At 38.6% G+C, this 18,731-nt stretch overlaps 1 protein-coding gene across 4 annotated transcripts in view; it reads right to left on the bottom strand.

Moving 5' to 3' along the window:
• Positions 1-18,731, bottom strand: part of rtel1 (regulator of telomere elongation helicase 1) — an 84,090-nt gene that overhangs the window by 51,550 nt on the left and 13,809 nt on the right. For 3 of the 4 annotated variants that reach the window (XM_078419029.1, XM_078419027.1, XM_078419028.1), the window contains 10 exons: positions 16,294-16,375; positions 14,927-14,987; positions 12,591-12,666; positions 12,058-12,142; positions 9,661-9,726; positions 7,719-7,872; positions 7,302-7,340; positions 6,611-6,689; positions 2,608-2,705; positions 1,249-1,304 (listed from right to left, as the gene is read on the bottom strand). In XM_078419029.1, coding sequence (XP_078275155.1) covers positions 1,249-1,304; positions 2,608-2,705; positions 6,611-6,689; positions 7,302-7,340; positions 7,719-7,872; positions 9,661-9,726; positions 12,058-12,142; positions 12,591-12,666; positions 14,927-14,987; positions 16,294-16,368 — 789 coding nt within the window. In that variant the 5' untranslated portion in view covers positions 16,369-16,375. Of the gene's footprint in view, positions 1-1,248; positions 1,305-2,607; positions 2,706-6,610; positions 6,690-7,301; positions 7,341-7,718; positions 7,873-9,660; positions 9,727-12,057; positions 12,143-12,590; positions 12,667-14,919; positions 14,988-16,293; positions 16,376-18,731 lie in introns of those variants that run through there. The other variant, XM_078419030.1, reaches the window with a different exon arrangement.

Genomic DNA, 18,731 nt, shown 5'->3' with positions numbered 1-18,731 from the left:
GAATGCATTCAAAGAATTGGCCTCCACTGCCTTCTGAGGCAGAGAATTCCAGATTCACAACTCTCTGACTGAAAAAGTTTTTCCTCATCTCAGTTCTAAATGGCCTACCCCTTATTCTTAAACTGTGGCCCCTTGTTCTGGACTCCCCCAACATTGGGAACATGTTTCCTGCCTCTAACGTGTCCAACCCCTCAATAATCTTATACGTTTCGATAAGATATCCTCTCATCCTTCTAAATTCCAGTGTATACAAGCCTAGCCGATCCAGTCTTTCAACATACGACAGTCCCGCCATTCCGGGAATTAACGTAGTAAACCTACGCTGCACGCCCTCAATAGCAAGAATATCCTTCCTCAAATTTGGAGACCAAAACTGCACACAGTACTCTAGGTGCGGTCTCACTAGGGCCCTGTACAACTGCAGAAGGACTTCTTTGCTCCTATACTCAACTCCTCTTGTTATGAAGGCCAACATTCCATTGGCTTTCTTCACTGCCTGCTGTACCTGCATGCTTCCTTTCAGTGACTGATGTACTAGGACACTCAGATCTCGTTGTACGTCCCCTTTTCCTAACTTAACACCATTCAGATAATACTCTGCCTTCCTATTCTTACTTCCAAAGTGGATAACCTCACACTTATCCACATTAAACTGCATCTGCCATGTATCCGCCCACTCACACAACCTGTCCAAGTCACCCTGCAACCTCATAGCATCTTCCTCACAGTTCACACTACCACCCAGCTTTGTATCATCTGCAAATTTGCTAATGGTACTTTTAATCCCTTCATCCAAGTCATTAATGTATATTGTAAATAGCTGCGGTCCCAGCACCGAGCCTTGCGGTACCCCACTAGTTACTGCCCGCCATTCTGAAAGGGACCCATTTATCCCCACTCTTTGCTTTCTGTCTGTCAACCAATTTTCTATCCATGTCAGTACCCTACCTCCAATACCATGCGCTCTAATTTTGCCCACTAATCTCCTATGTGGAACCTTGTCGAAGGCTTTCTGAAAGGCACGGTACACCACATCCACCGGCTCTCCCCTGTCAATTTTCCTAGTTACATCCTCAAAGAATTCCAGAAGATTAGTCAAGCATGATTTTGTTTTGCTCCAGTTACTGTCAGATTGAGGCACTACTTGTAAACTCAGTATTGCATTTGACCCATAATTGAGCTTCTGAGATGTAAAAATATTGCATTAAAAAAAAATTATGGCATCATAATTCAACAAGAATTTCTTACCTGCAGAATATCAGCTAATTTTTGCAACCCACTTGCATTGGTGAATATTCCAGTATCTAAGATTATGAATAAATAAAGATTTAACTGAAATCTCATATTCCAATGTTGTACAGGTTTGTAGCTTAATTGGCTTCAGTAAAAATTGTAAATTGTTCCTAGTGTCTCGGATAGTGTTAGTGTACGGGGATCGCTGGTTGGCGCGGACTCAATGAACCTGTTTCTGCACCTGTATTTCTAAAGTAAAATGAAATTTCTTGGTAACTTCCCAGCGAGGACAAGGTATGAAGAGGAAAATGACTGGTTTAATATCAAAAACAGATTTCAGATGTTTTCAGCAGACTTGATTATATTCTACTTTAGCATTATTTTTCTGAGTAAAATAAAATCATGTCCTGGTCCAATAATACACTCGAATTAGAATAATATAATGCACACACTCATGGATAAATGGTATTAATAAGGACACCTCATGCAATCTAGGTGATTACCACCATAAGTTTAAACATGATGTCCTTGTAGAAATTACACAATTAATATAAGTAATTCATGCAGTGCTCCGATAGCTTCCTTTTTGATTGTCATGGGGAGTAAATACAATACAATATATCTTTATTGTCATTGTACAGGGGTACAACGAGATTGGGAATGCGCTTCCCATACGATGCAATAAATTAATTAGCTAGCCCGTATTAATTTAAACAACCCAATGAAACAAATTAGAAAAGTTTTAAAACAGATTAAAGTGCAAGTAGATCTGTGCCGGTTCACTGTGCGATGTGATCATCCGGCTCAGCAGGACCGGTTCATAGCAGCTATGGCCCTGGGGATGATCATTCATCAGATCATTTCCCTGAACCTTATCAGCTAAAATATTTAGCTCCAGTTTACATGTACACAGTACCATTATAAATATTCATTTAATTGTATAGACTTCAAAGCTTTCTTTGTAAACTTTATAAATGGTTCATGTTTTGTGAAGTTAAGGAAACCCTCTGGGAACCTAAGAAAGAAATTCTTGCACATGGAAAGTTGTATCAAATTGCATTCCCTAAGAATCTTTCTCAATGCCCTCTTCCTTACTTTCACCCAGTCCCCAATGGCTAAATATTGCAAGTGTACTATGTTTACATATTCTGTTGCAAGTGCTGCTGCAAGTAAGAATTTCATTTTTTTGGTTGTGACTTATGACAATCACACTCTTGACTCTTGAATTGCAAAGGACTCAAATTGTCCGGTTGCGTGGGTTGCACTGTGAGAATGTTTTTTAAATAATGTAAATGCCGCACTATGTTATAAAGTTTCTCAGCCAATACAAGTTTAAGGGACACACAAAAATGAAAATGAAGTGCAAATACTTACTTTCTGACACGGCACTCATAATCTGTTCCAGTGCTTCCAAAATTGCAGACTTGTTTTGGAAAGTAATTTGTGCTTTTGCAAATAATTCATAGATGAAACTGTAAATGAATATTATATTAACTTGAGAAAAAAGAAATTTATCAACAAGAAGTAAAAATACGTTTTTATCCTAGTTAATATGGTTTTGCCTTTCAGCTGGGATGGAATATACGTACAAGAGGACACACAGTGCTGCTAGTACTGGCACATGGCAGAATATACACATGTTGTGTGTCACAAGGCACCATCACTTCATCCAGGACTGCCATAATTGTACTTATGTTTAAAATTATAACTTCCAATTAATAAAATGGGAGGAAATGAGCAAATAGTTTCAGGCATAGTTGCTTTTATTAGTTAAAATGTAAGATCATATCAATTTGAAGAATTAATCCAGTCACATAATTCTGTATGCTACCAAGAATCAGTGATTGTTTCAGCTATTTATAAGAGAGCCAAAGAGAAATTCAGCATGGAAATAGGCCCATTGAGTCCTTGTTGACCATCAACCACCCATTTACATTATTCCTACATTAATCCCATTCTATCAATCCCCCCTCAAATTCTACAATTGACTCACACACAAGGGGAAATCTGCAGTGGCTTTTGCATTTTAGCAACTCAGATCATTTCATGGTCAAGTTTCAGTTATTAATTGGTATTGTCTTTGAACAAGTTACCCACCTGAAATGGATGATCTTATTTCTTAACTTCTGTTGTCCATGTTTTTCTAAATACTCTTCAATCTCTCACAATTTTAAAAAACAACCTTTCTATTTTTACTGCCAAAATACCCAACCTCATTTTTCTCCTCATTCACTTAGTTTCCTTATATCTCTCTATTCTCTTAGCTTCCTTATATTTCCTTGAAGTCTCCCTGCCAGCTGGTTTTCTACCATATCACACTTGGTCTCCTCATACAAATCAATTTTGTCACAGCCTCCAAATGACCCACCCTTTCCTATTCTGTCTTCTATCCATTAGCCAATCTTTAGTCCACATTAGCAATTTATTCCAAATCTCACATTCTCTTACTCATTGAAGCCTTACCGAAACTCCAAAAACACGATATGGAACGGCTCCAAATTATTTTAGGATTTCTCTTTGCCAAATACCTGATTATTAATTAAACCTTTAATACTGCACGATATTAAAAATAGCCCGTCGATAACATAATGAACCAGAAAATCAATTCTCATCAACTACATTAATTTATCTTCGGCACATTACTTTTAATTTAGATTCTATGAGTATTGTGTAGCGGCCCCTGGTGGTAGGCCACACACAGTACATAACCTTCGGCTCGTGAGAGGTCACTAGGAGTCCAAGAGCAGGAGATAAGAGAGTTGGGAAGGAGGGTGCGACACATGGAATAAAGTGGTGTTGGATAACTCAGTGTGCTGCCACAATTGCATTATTATTGGAGCATGTTCTTCCAATGTCCTGGTTTATACTAGCTTTATGGGATGTAGATATCTCTTTTTTCTGTATTGCAGAGTTGCCAATTGGAGAGTCACTTTCATAAACCTTGGACAGATGCACCTTCCTGCAGACTCTCCTCTGTCAGGGGAGCCAGTCCTCCCCTGTGTGCTATCTGACCATTCTCCTGACTTGCTGGACTGAGTGAACTATTGAGTAATACACCCAAGTCTGCTCGCAACACCATTCTTCAAAGGTCTTGAAAGCATCATTCAACGCATGGCAAACCATTGTACTGTGTGCAGTTTTGGTCTCCAAATTTGAGGAAGGATATTCTTGCTATTGAGGGTGTGCAGCGTAGGTTTACTAGGTTAATTCCCGGAATGGCGGGACTATCATATGTTGAAAGACTGGAGCGACTAGGCTTGTATACACTGGAATTTAGAAGGATGAGAGGAGATCTTATCGAAACGTATAAGATTATTAAGGGGTTGGACATGTTAGAGGCAGGAAACATGTTCCCAATGTTGGGGGAGTCCAGAACAAGGGGCCACAGTTTAAGAATAAGGGGTAGGCCATTTAGAACTGAGATGATGAAAAACATTTTCAGTCAGAGAGTTGTGAATCTGTGGAATTCTCTGCCTCAGAAGGCAGTGGAGGCCAATTCTCTGAATGCATTCAAGAGAGAGCTGGATAGAGCTCTTAAGGATAGCGGAGTCAGGGGGTATGGGGAGAAGGCAGGAACGGGGTACTGATTAAGAATGATCAGCCTTGATCACATTGAATGGCGGTGCGGGCTCGAAGGGCCGAATGGCCTCCTCCTGCACCTATTGTCTATTGCGTGCAGACATGAAACATTTCATAAAGATCCCTGGAAAGTACCAAACATTTGTAGAATTGAGTGTGTGTAGGAAGGAACTGCAGATGCTGGTTTAAACCGAAGATAGACACAAAATGTTGAAGTAACTCAGGGGGACAATTGATATGTTTGCTCGTGGAGATTAATCCGAAGTTAACCCAAAACTAATGGATGATCCTCTTAAAATACATTGGTGACGAGTTAGATTCATGTGTTCAGCTGTGAAGTTGACAGGGTACTGGTTGAAATAAATTCGGCAAAGAAGGTTATAAATTACCATTATTGTTATCATGACTCGACTTACTTGTATATTTCTAGCAGTCATTAGTTTTGTGTTTATTGCGTCAAGGTACTTTGACTCAATTGTTTATATATGCTTTAGGAGCTTTTTCTAGTTTAATTTGACATCTAATCCAGAGACAGATTGTGCTTGAGCAAGTATCCACATAATTGTTGCTAATGACAGTCTGAAGAAGGATCTCGACCCGAAACGTCATCCATTCCTTCTCTCCTGAGATGCTGCCTGACCTGCTGAGTTACTCCAGCATTTTGTGAATAAATACCTTCGATTTGTACCAGCATCTGCAGTTATTTTCTTACAAGAATAAAGTAGATACATTCTGTGGATGAGAATGAAGCAGAGCTGGAAATCAAGTTGAGGATGAACACAGCATGGCCAAATGGAGAGACAGCAAGAAGGCACAGCTTGTAGCACAATGTTTCTTTAGTTTCATGTGTACTTGTGTGGTTTTGAATTGAGTATCACTTCCCTTTTACGATGACTTGCATGCAAGTTTACACTGTATGCCAAACATGACTGGTATTTTCATGACAATGAAAGATACTGCAGTAACATTCACCATACATGCTAGTAAAGAATAAACACTATTTTCTGTTCTATTTATTTTTTTAAAAACTATAACCTATTGGTAAATAGCACTACTAACATTTATCTTCCTGCTCTTTATTAAATTCCTTTAATCTTTAGAAAGCAACCTTCTAATTCTGGTTTCTTCCTACAATTCTGTAGTGAGCATTTGCCTGGGCATTAAATCAAGGCTTGGCCAATAGCGTGTACATCTGTTGCCCTAATAACAATGCCATCTGCCTGCCATCGCAGTGAAACGCCAGATCAACATGGTGCTGAAGACTGTCACCTTCTATCCACTCCAAAATTATTCTGGGTAATGAGAGGTTCTTGGCACCTTGCATGCAACAGGAAGTGTATCACTCTCTGTGATATGCAAGAGGTCAATTTATGCTCCAGGCCCGTGTTGTCAAGGATAAAAACATGAACTCCAACTGATACTTCACATTGAATTCATGAACTGCATTTCTCCTTTCCTGATTGTAACATCATTAGATGATTATCGAAGGTATTTATTCACAAAATGCTGGAGTAACTCAGCAGGTCAGGCAGCATCTCGGGAGAGAAGGAATGGGCGACGTTTCTGGTCGAGACCCTTCCCGAAACGTCACCCATTCCTTCTCTCCCGAGATGCTGCCTGACCTGCTGAATTACTCCAGCATTTTGTGAATAAATATCTTCGATTTGTACCAGCATCTGCAGTTATTTTCTTATACTATTCATTAGATGATTAACACATTGCTAAATCAGTAGTGCAAAAGATATCTGGGTGCCACACTTACTATTGAGAAGGGAAACATAATAATATTAATTCATACCTTCCCGGTTTAGTCACTCCACTTCCATTTGATGTCAATTCAATAGAATCTATTGCACTTTCCAGATCAAGGAGGATTTCTTTCAATGCCAGGAGATAAATTAAAAAAAGTAATTTTATTAGTTTGCTGATTAAAGTGGTCATTTTTGCAGTGGAAAGTTTGCACGTATTCTGATATCTGAATGTCTCAAATTTTGCTTTACTTATCAAGCATTAATACCCATACAGAGCGAATTAAATAAATAACTCGTACTTACCGAGTAAAAAAAATTAATTAACCTGCTAAATCAGATCAAAAATTCACATCAAAACTTCAGCAGTTACCAATTCCAATAAGATCTCAGTCTGGCATTCTAGTCTCCTGTGCACCATCCCTGAATTCCTCATCACCGACAGAATCCTCAATCACCTCTTGGTGACACATCCCACATACATCTGCTTTGATACCTCCAAAAATATATCCTATAAATTTCATCTTTTAAGTTACGCTATTAAATCTTAAAGTTGTTCACGCTCGACTGACCCAACCAATTGTAATCTTTCCAAGAATTGATATGACATGGATATAAATGGTTATTGTGCAACTGGCAAAGTATATTTTTGTTCATCTTGACCAGCAGCCAATGCTATTTTTACTCCTTCTAATTATATTTAATTATAAAAGTTATCTTTGAAATTCTAAATCAACTTACTTTTTATTTTGGCTAGATCACTCAAATCCATTTTCATTCCTAAAACAGACAAATTGCATAATTTCAACAGTAAAAGAAAACTATTTAAAATGCAGATTTTGGAAGCTGAGCTCAATGCAAAAATGCTAAAAGAAGTCAGCCAGTCAAGCAGCATGAGTGGAAAAGATATGAAGTGGATTCTGACGAAGGGTTTTCAATTTAATTGTTAATTGATTTCTCTTTATACTTGACGGGCTGAATTCTTTCAGCACTACAGTTTTAGTTGCATATTTCAAAATAATCTTCTCCACCGCTTAAACCTGCCCAATGATTCCAGTTAGTAAATTATAAAATTCCCCATTTCTCATCAATAATCCAAACTCAAATGAAGACATTTACAATAATGCATACGGGCACTTGAAGGATTAATGCACACACCCGAGTTGATTGATTCAGGATTGTCATCCGTGTTGCCTTCAATGTGTTGAAACTTCTTTGCTTCTTCCTCCAGGATCAGATTAACGGCTTCAATTCCAGAGGCAAGATCATAAGAAGTAAGGTCAAATGAAGCAGACTCTTCGCACATTTTTTCCTATAATTAGGGAAAGAAAAGTTTTTCCTAAACTTGCGCATATCACAAAATTATCAATTCAAGTTTCATAATTTTATTGCACATTCTACAACTGTGTTTTGACTTTGATCATTAAGATTGATATTTCTAATAGAATAATGATAAATTATACCACGGATCCACTTAGTTCCATTACGTCGAATCTGGTAAGTATATCACAGTGGAGCAGTTAGTAGAGCTACTATAGCTGCAGTGAAGATTGACACAAAATGCTGGAGTAACTGGGCGGGACAAGCAGCATCTCTGGAGAGAAGGAATGGGTGACGTTTCGAGTCAAGACCCTTCTTCAGACTGGTATCAGGGGAGAGGGAGGTACATAGATCATATTGTAGATATGTTATAAGGGTGGTATGGAAACCAGTCCAGCCCGATTCGTTCATGCCGATCAAGATGCTCAATGTAAGCTTGTCTAATTTTACCCACATTTGGTCCAAACCCCCCTAATCCTTTCCTATCTATATACCTATCTAAATGTCTTTTAAATGTGTCATTGCATTGCCTCAACTCATCCTCTGGGAACTGATTCTATATACCCACCACCCTCTGAGTGAAAAAAGTTGCCCCTCAGTTTCCTATTAAATCTTTCCCCTCTCATGTTAAACCTACATCCTCTGGTTCTTGATTACCCTACCCTGGGGAAAAGACAATGGGCATTCACCCTATCAATTCCCCTCACGATTTTATACACCTCCATGAGATCACCCTTAGCTTCCAACACTCTGAAAAATAAAATTCTAGGTTGCCCAGTCTCTCTCTATAACTCACCCTCGAGACCTGGCACCATCTTTTGCCTTCACTGATAGTACTTCCTCCAGCTGTTTGTTTTTATTCCAGATTCAGTCACTTGTTTTTCTATAAATATTTAGAAATACTTTCCTTCAAGAACGAGACCTTAATGTTGCTTGCATTCCCAACACCATACTTTGAAGTTATTCTATTCTGAAGATGGACGCAAAATGCTGGAGTAACTCAGCAAGACAGGCAGCATCTCTGGAGAGAGGGAATGGGTGAAGGAGAATGAGTCACCCATTCCTCTCCAGGGATGCTGCCTGTCCTGCTGACTTATTCCAGCATTTTGTTTCTGTCTTTGGTTTAAACCAGCATCTGCAGTTCTTTCTGACACATTGTATTCTGAGCTGTGTTGTGAAAGGAGATTCATCTGGTGGATAGAGAAAAAGATTCATTGATCTGTGTAAAGTTTACATCCCACCAGCACTTGGAAAACACGGGCACACATCGGAGGAGGATTATTTGGGATGGTAAGGAGAACATTGAGGCCATACATTGAAGCAGACAGACTACTGAGCAAGTAGAGAAAGGATTTATTCACAAAATGCTGGAGTAACTCAGCAGGTCAGGCAGCATCTCAGGAGAGAAGGAATGGGTGACGTTTCGGGTAGAGACCCTTCTCAACCCGAAACCTCACCCATTCCTTCTCTCCTGAGATGCTGCCTGACCTGCTGAGTTACTCCAGCATTTTGTGAATAAATACCTTCGATTTGTACCAGCATGTGCAGTTATTTTCCTACACTAAGTACAGAAAGGAGATCACTAGCTCGCAAACCACCCCCACCTGCCCAGTCAGTCATCTCCTTGCTTCATTTGTTGAAGAATCTTCCTTTCTCACTTTGTCCAACTCAGAACCCATAAAACCAGAGAGGGAGCAAGTCATCCTTGATCCTGAGGTGAGGAAGGTGAGGGTAAAGATGCTGTGACACAATACAAATTTGCAACCCTGAAAACACTTACCACATTATGTGCTTCATCAAAAATAACTATTGTGCCATTAAGGTTTACGTCATGAGTTTTGCGACTCTAGGGAGCAAAAATACAAAAATTAAACAGATACGATATTCCAATATTTTAAGTAAATGACTTAATGTTTTTGAAGACATTTACAGAAAATAAGTTGAAGTTGAAATACATTGCCTACATTACAATAGTGCTTTTATTCCAAAACTAGATTTGATCTTGAAGTGGAATAAATTGAGGATGTGAAATTGAAATGCATGTCCTTTCTTCAAGTTAAAATTAAACAAAGATAAAATAAACAGATGAGAAAGAAAATTAATACATTTCATATTATAAATTTTAGCCATTCATCTTTCTATTTCACGACTGTAGTTAAACTCATTTTGTCACTCAAGTAAGATTTATCAGTTTCTAATTAAGCATTGTAAATGTGCAATTTGAAAGTTTAATAATCCTATAGAAACGATTTTCTTTGGACCAGATGGAAATTTTAACATTACTAAGACTTGCCACAGAATACTCCAGATGAGATACAATTCCTAATTTAACCGTGGTAATGTCAGCAAAACAAGTCAGTATTCACCATCATTAAATCATGAAAATGACAGATTCTCACATTTTTGCACATTCTGGAGTAACTCCAGCTGGAGCTGGAGTAACTCAGCGGGTCAGACAGCATCTCTGGAGAAAAGAAATAGATGACGTATCGGGTCGAAACCCTTCATTGCTCATTTTTAAAAGATTTTATATTTCAACATCTACTTAATGAAAATATGCATGCTCCAATATTTATTTTATCCTCCGAAATGTTTTTATAAGAGTTAGCTACAAATTATGCCCAAAATTGCAAAACATTCAGAGTGATTGCAACACAAGGAATTTGGTCTAATTGACACTTTAAAGGAATTGCTATAAGTTAAAGAAAAGTCCACATCACAACCTCCTTTGTCCAATCAACAAGTCCTTTTGCCACCAACTAAAAAATCCAACTTTCACTGTGACACTTGCAGACTGACGATTGAAACACAAGCCCAGATATCAAATATCCCAAAGGTAATTTTCTGGACAAAGCCAGCTTCACCCTCAGAGGTAAACTTGATTGTAATTATATATTTTCTTTTCTTTGACATGCAAACAGAATCTTTTCACTGTACCTCGTTAAACGTGACAAAGAAAAACTATACTAAGATCCTGTAAAAAAGTTATATAGCAATACAGTTATTCATGGATGAGTATGGATAAATATGGCAACATACTTATCCATTCAAAGCATGAATGTTTTGGAATGTTCTTGACATTTAAAAAATCGAAAACCATTTGAAGATTATTAAAAATAAGCTATTACAAAAATTACATTGTTTAACATATTTTAATTATAAAACCCAAACACCTAAAAAATTAAATTAAACATAAACAATTATAGCAAATTCAAAATACTAAATTACATTATCCCACATTGATGTTCTTTGTTGAAATCAGTCAAAGAAAACTGTATGCAACATGTCCAACAAGGTGTAGGTTGTTCAAACACATTCCCCAGTGAAAGTGCTAAGAACTGCTGCAAATCCGTGCACTACTTCTGAATTCAATGAGTTCAATCCTCAATTCGCCAATTCTGTTCAACCAGATCAGCCATGATCTTATTAAATGATGGCGTAGGTTAGAGGGATTAAGTAGCTTACTCCTTCCCCCCAACTTGCAGGTTCATGTACTCAGGAATGAATTATCAGCACATTTAGGACTTCTAGTTTCTTGTAGATAGAACAGAAAACCTTGAACTTGCCGGCACTTACACAGGTGATTGCTGGTAACGAGGTGCAGAACTGCCAGAATTTCCCCACAAAATCTAGGACACTAAATTCTACTGCAGGGATGGAATCATGTAATTGCTCAACACTACACATTTTAAATAAGACTAAACTGGCAGAAAGAATATAGCTCTCCATACCACCAGTACACAACGTAACCTTATGCCAAGATGAGTTGAGTTTTATTGAAGATAAACAATTGTTCAAGCAGGAACTTTGAAGTACCCTAATTAACTTTTAAATTAATTAATGCATGTCAAGGTGGAACTTACTACAGTGCCAATTTATTAGCATGATATCCTTAAATGTCCTTAATCAAAACAATGAGCATCACGGAACATGCTTATTACAAAGGGATGCTTTGCAAAACATGATATTTCATGGTAGTATATACTTTATAATGCTTAACAGATTTTAGTATTAATTCTACACATATGCGCATTGAAATCCACTCTTTGCATTTCTTCAAATACTCAAGATATTATTCACACACACCAAGAATTATGGATATTAGTAAGTTTCTAAAATATCAAAAGATCACAACATGGTAAGTCATGAAAATAAAGGAAATGCTATTGAACAATACCTTTGGATCAAGTAAATAGTTGTATGGCATGAAGATTATTTCAGCGTCCTGCTTCAATGCTCGAGACAAATAGTAAGGACAAACCCTGTTTAAAACAACAGTACAAAGCAGGATAAAAAATACAGTTCAGTGTGGAACTTCTAATTAATGCAATCGCATCTCTGATGATAGTTATTTAGAAACACGTTTAACACCAAGATAGAATGAAAATTTTAAAATAGTTTTCATTATTTTTCTGGTCCCAGCCAAAATGGTTAGAAAACATTAACTGTTTTTTTCTTTTCCCTCAACTTTGCATTCAGTGTAATTGAAGTACGGCACGGTTGGGAAGCAGTAGAGTTGTTGCCTTTAGTTTCCTGATTAGTACAGGTTATGGGGAGAAGGCAGGAGAATGGGATTAGGAGGGAGGTATTACAACATCACATAAGAATTTAGAGGATCCTGACAGAGGCACAATCCTATCCAGTACTCTAAGAAATCATTTTAAAAGCAACATACTTTTAAAAAATGTCGTTTCATTTTACACATCGTACCTGTGCTTGTGGCCACCTTTAACAAGATCTTCTACGTCAAGAATGGACTCTGAAAATTCTTTATCAGTACTCTTTTCTGAAACAAGTTGGAGAAATCCTTGAAGTAATACACGTTGCATAAACCATATCATTACCAATTATACGATTTAACCAATATCAATGAATATCTACAAAAAAAAATTTAAATAAGGCTCAGGAAAATGTTGAAATCATTAGATATAGAGGTACAAACTGATCGATCCACAAATAATAGCTATTCCAAATCATCTATCCTACTGACCACAATCACACAAATTAGTAGAACTGAGAAGGGTTAAATTAACAAATTGTTTAAACCTTATGTTTTAATTTAAATAATATTCTCCCTGTCGTAATTTTTAAGTACTCTCTTTATATCTGATCTGTTCAATGGAACATGTCTCAATTGTAGCATTTCAGGCCTTTGGTATCTAAATTTAAGCATTTACGAGCCGATTTGTCAAATAAATGCCTCTGCATGCCTCTTTATTTGAGTTCTCGTGAATAGGAAAGTAGGTCCTTTGAATAATGAACCAGAGTGTCAGTAAAACTTCTTCAGAAAGAACATGCAAATGATGTCTAAAGCAGCATAATTTTGGAGATGTTGGAAATGACAAATATGATGCTGGTGAGTAGGAGGAACTAAACACAGAAACATAGAAAATAGGTGCAGGAGTAGGCCACTCAGCCCTTCGAGCCAGCTCCGCCATTCAATATGATCATGGCTGATCATCCAGAATCATTTCCAAAGCTGTTCCAGCTTTCTCCCCATATCCCGTGATTCCATTAGCCCAAAGAACGATATCGAACTCTCTCTTGAATACATCCAGTGAATTGGCTTCCATTGCCTTCTGTGGCGGAGAATTCCCCAGATTCACAACTCTTTGGCTGAGAAGGTTTTTCCTTATCTCAGTTCTCCCCTTATTCTTAAACTGCGATCCCTGGTTCTGGATTCCCCCAACATGGGAAACATTTTTCCTGCATCTAGCCAGTCTAATCCCTTAAGAATTTTATATGTTTCTAGAAGGTCCCCACTCATCCTTCTAAATTCCAGTGAATATAAGCCCAGTCGATCCATTCTTTCATCATATGTCAGTCCCGCCATCCCGGGAATTAACATGGTTAACGCTGCACTCCCTCAATAGCAAAAATGGCCTTCCTCAAATTAGGAGACCAAAACTGTACACGATACTCCAGGTGCAGTCTCACCAGGGCCCTGTACCACTGCAGTATTACCTCCTTGCTCATATACTCAAATCCTCTCGCTATGAAGGCCAACATACCATTAGTTTTCTTCACTGCCTGTTGTACCTGCATGCTTACTTTCAGTGACTGATGTACAAGGACGCCCAACCTCCCCTTTTCCTAATCTGACACCATTCAGATAATAATCTGCCTTCTTGTTCTTGCCACCGAAGTGGATAACCTCACATTTATCCACATTATACTGCATCTGCCATGCATCTGTCCACTCACCCAACCTATCCAAGTCACCCTGCAGCCTCATAGCATCTGCCTTGCAGCTCACACTGCTGGTTTACACCGAAGATAGACACAAAATGCTAGAGTAACTCAGCAGGACAGGCAGCATCTCTGGAGCAAAGGAATGGGTGAGATTGCGGGTCGTGACCCATCTTCAGACTGAAGAAGTCTGTTCAGGCAGTCTGAGAAAGGGTGTCATCCCGAAACGTCATCCATTCCTTCTATCTAGAGATGCTGCCTGTCTCTCTGAGTTACTGCAGCATTTTGTGTTTATCTTCAACGATCTAAACACTTGTTGGAGGAAAAAGAATAATTAAGGACAGAATCAGAGAATCAACTGAACCGATCTGCTAAAAGGATAGAACTCGTTGGCAGAGGTAATGGAAAAACATTGAGTTGAATAACCCATCCATTTAAAGGATTTTCCCTTCCATGAGCCTAATGCTCTTTGCCTTAACCAATCTTAGAAGGTGTTTCATTAATTTTCCCCAATATGTCTCCATTTACCTCATGTTCTTATTGCACATCAATTAATAGTTATTGTTTTCCACTGAAGTACTTTACAAGCCTTTCTCATTTCTTCTCGAGTATTTTTCTCTCTTGCCTGTCCGGGTACCTTATTTTTTTAATGCATTCAATTTATTTCCAGAGCCATGAAGTGGTTCTTTGAAATTTGAGAAAAACTATCCCAGTAATGGAGGAAATGAAGGCCTGAATAGCAACCAGGTGGTTGCTTCAGATCAGATTGGTAGTTGAGGAATACAAATAGCTATGAAAAATCTTCAATAATAGTTCTGGAATATACACAAATCTTACTATAATAATTCACCTCTCACCCTCAACGTTGGTATAGTAGTGGCAAGTGTGTGTGGCTATTTTTGCTCGACACATATGGACCTGAAAATTAAAATGTCTCAAGTTAATTTAGTCTATGCAAGAAAATATAGTACAATTTTTTTGAGCTGTGGGAATCTACAATTTATTTTCTATAAAAACATTTAGCATGAGACTTTAAAGGGAGGGGTTTCCCATGTATGACAGATAAGTGATTTTTCTTTTTTGGTAACTACTACAGCATTGAATTCTCCAATTTTAGGCAACTTCTTTGATCCCTTCCTTCCCAAACCACTCATCCCCGGGTACTTTCCCTTGCAACCACAGGAGATGCAACACTTGTCCTTATACCTCCTCCCTCGACTCCATCCAAGGACCCCAGCAGCCCTTCCATATGAGACAGAGGTTAACATGCTTCTTTCTAACCTCATCTACTGCATCCGGTGTTCCCGATGTAGGCTCGTGTACATTGGTGTGACCAAGTGTAGTCTTGGCGACAGTTTCACTGAACATTTGCGTTCGGTCCGCCAAGGCCAACGGGATCTCCCGGTTGGGAACCATTTTAACTCCCCTTCTCATTCCTAGACCCATCTTTTGGTCCTAGGCCTCTTTCATTAGTAGAGTGAGGCCATACACAAACTGGAGGAACAGCACCTCATATTTCGCTTGGGTAGCTTACAAACCAACGGTATGAATTTGGAATTCTACAATTTTAGGCCATCTATTGCCGGCATGATTTGTCCTGCCTGTTTTCGCCTCCAGTTTATTCCGCCCGTTCTCCTTACTACAATCAGTAGGATGAAGGGTCCCGACCCATAGCTCATGCCATGGGTCCCGGGATGTCAGAACTGACATACGAGGAAAGAATGGGTTGACTGGGCTTGTATTCACTGGAATTTAGGTGGATGAGAAGGGATCTTATAAAAACATATAAAAATCTTAAGGGATTGGACAGGCTAGATGCAGGAAAAATGTTCCCCAAATTAGGGGAAGTCCATAACCAGGGGTCACAGTCTAAGAATAAGGGGTAGGCCATTTAGGACTGAGATGAGGAGAAACCTTTTCACCCAGAGAGTTGTGAATCTGTGGAATTCTCTGCCACAGAAGGCAGTGGGACCAATTCACTGGATGTTTTCAAGAGAGAGTTAGATTTAGCTCTGAGGGCTAAGGGAATCATGGGATATGGGGAAAAAGCCACAACGGGGTACTGATTTTGAATGATCAGCCATAATCATATTTAATGGCGGTGCTGGCCTGAAGGTCCGAATAGCCTACTCCTGCATCTATTTTCTATGTTTCTATGTTAAAATGTCACCTATTCATTTTCGCCAGTTAATCCAGCACTTTGTGTCCTGAATATTTTTTTTACCTTTAAATGATTGCTTTCCAGTTTCTTTACTTCAGGATGGATACAGAACTGTTCTCTCGATCCAAATACACACATCTTTGGTCTAAATGGGGAAAAAAAAGAATCGTGATTACAGGAGCAATAAGACAAAGATAAATATAACTACCCAGTCAGTACATTTCACCGCTGCACCTACCAATGCTCATAATCTATAATGCAAAATAAAGGCACACTGAATGTAATCTGCAGTTCTGCAAAGTTATCTTAAACAGGTACATAAAATGGCAGATGGTACTCAAAATGGTACAGTGGCAATAACGAAAATGGAAAGGAATGGTTGCTTTATATTCAGATTACTGCATATAGACTCAAAGAACTGCAGATGCTGGTTTACAAAAAAAAAGACCGTAGATGAAAGGACAAAGTCCTGGAGTAACTCAGCAGTTAGGTAACATCTCTGGAGAACATGGATAGGCGATGTTTTGGTTTGAGACCCTGTTCAGACTGATGTTACTTCTGTACGTTACATATTGCATGGAAATATCCCTGCACTTTACCCATATAAATTTGGTGATGTTGATGAAAACATTAAGGAGAAGGAACAGGGAAGGAAAAGAAGCAGGTGGTTTTATAGTACCAATTAGGGAAGTCAATATAGTTTTGGAAGGATGATATCCTGAGGGAATAAGGACCAATCCATTTCGTAAGAGTGAAGGAGGACGTATGATTATTCTGCCAGGGGGAAATTATGTCATCTCCATAAGGGAGAGAAGATAGACTTAAATTACTGGGGAATAACCAAAATCTGCAAAAAAAACAGCCAGATGTCATTCCCCAAAGATCAATTGAAATGACATTTTAGATGAAGTAAAGAACTTCTTTGGCCAATGTGTCAAAGGACCAGCATGGAAGCATACATCGTTGGAATCTGACGCTGGAACCGAGCTAAGCTACATGGATCAAGTATCAAGCGGAGAACTTTTGAATATGAGAATATTGCTGGAGTAAAGCTTGTTGTAAGGACAATAAATAGTGAGATAAATGTTGTTCTATTCACACATAGGACAGACAGGAGAGTGGCACATAGTGGGGGTAAAGCGAGGATCATTATAAATGAAAGTTATTGGAATACAAAGTAAACTTCCAAGATTTGCCAATGGTACCCATGAGGGTATGATTCAGAGGACAAATCCAATTGACTGCAGCATGGTATGAAAGGGTAGAAGCAGTAGACTGGTGGCAGATGGAATTTAGCAGAGGAATATGAATGAGGTGATGCACTCTGGCAGTAGCAATGTGGAGAGGTAATCAATTATAAAGGGAGTGCAGGAAAAGAAGGACCCGGTGGCTAGCATGAATAGATCTTTAAAGGTTGAAGGACATATTGAGTAGCTGGTAAAGCATAAAGTAAATGGCCATAATAAATCGAGGATTTGCAATGTAAAAGCACAAAGTTTATGCTGAACTACAGGTGCTCCTCAACCTATGATGGGGTTACGTTCCGAGAAACCCATCGTAAACCGAAAATATCGTAAGTCGAAATGCATTTAATACACCTGATCACGTGGCCGGAAGCGAACTGTGGTCGCTGCCGTTTGCACCATCACAAAGTCGAAATATTGGAAGTCGAATCACCGTAAGCCGGGGAGCATCTGTATAGCCAAACTGTGGTTCGACCACAAGGGTTTTGCATCTAATTCAGATGACCAAACACAAGCTGGATGTACAGGTCCGTGAGAGGGTGCAGTGGAGTTTTAACCAAATGATTTCAGGGATGAGAGATATTGACAAGGCATGACAAAGGTAAGTTTTAACAGAATGATTTAGGATGAGAAATCTGAACAGAGAAGTCATAATTCTGCTCAGTTTATTTTATTGTCATGTGTACCGAGGTACAGTAAAAAGCCTTTGTTGCATGCTAACCAGTCAGGGGAAAGACAATACATGATTACAATCGAGCCATCCACAGTGTACAGATACACGATAAGGGAATGACGTTCAGTGCAAGATAAAGTCAGTAAACTCTGATATTATGAGCTAGAGTTGCCCTCCGTGGAATATAAAAATGTTAAGAGACAATTTGATAGCGATTTTGAAGGTGATAGGTTTAGATAAGATAGACTAAAAAACAGTTGTCATGAGCTGACACACGAAGTGCTGGAGTAACTCAGCAGGTCAGGCAGCACCTCTGGAAATATGGATAGGCGACGTTTCGGGTCAGGACCCTTCTTCAGACTGAAGATTAAATGACAAGGTTTTTAAAGGTCACGATTATAAACTCCATAATATTGGTAAAGTTACCATGTTAATGATAACACCACACTTAACTGTCAATGAGTGCGCGAAGAATCTTTACACACCATTTTTACAACTTAAGCTTTACGCTGCTATAAATATAGCCCACAACAGTTCATAACCATTATTATAATGATGAGTGCCAAAAAAATAGCAAAGGCTGA

This window comes from Rhinoraja longicauda, chromosome 22 (assembly GCF_053455715.1).
Source record: "Rhinoraja longicauda isolate Sanriku21f chromosome 22, sRhiLon1.1, whole genome shotgun sequence".
Classification (NCBI taxonomy): Eukaryota; Metazoa; Chordata; class Chondrichthyes; order Rajiformes; family Arhynchobatidae; genus Rhinoraja; species Rhinoraja longicauda.
This window is presented reverse-complemented; position numbering and strand designations above follow the sequence as displayed.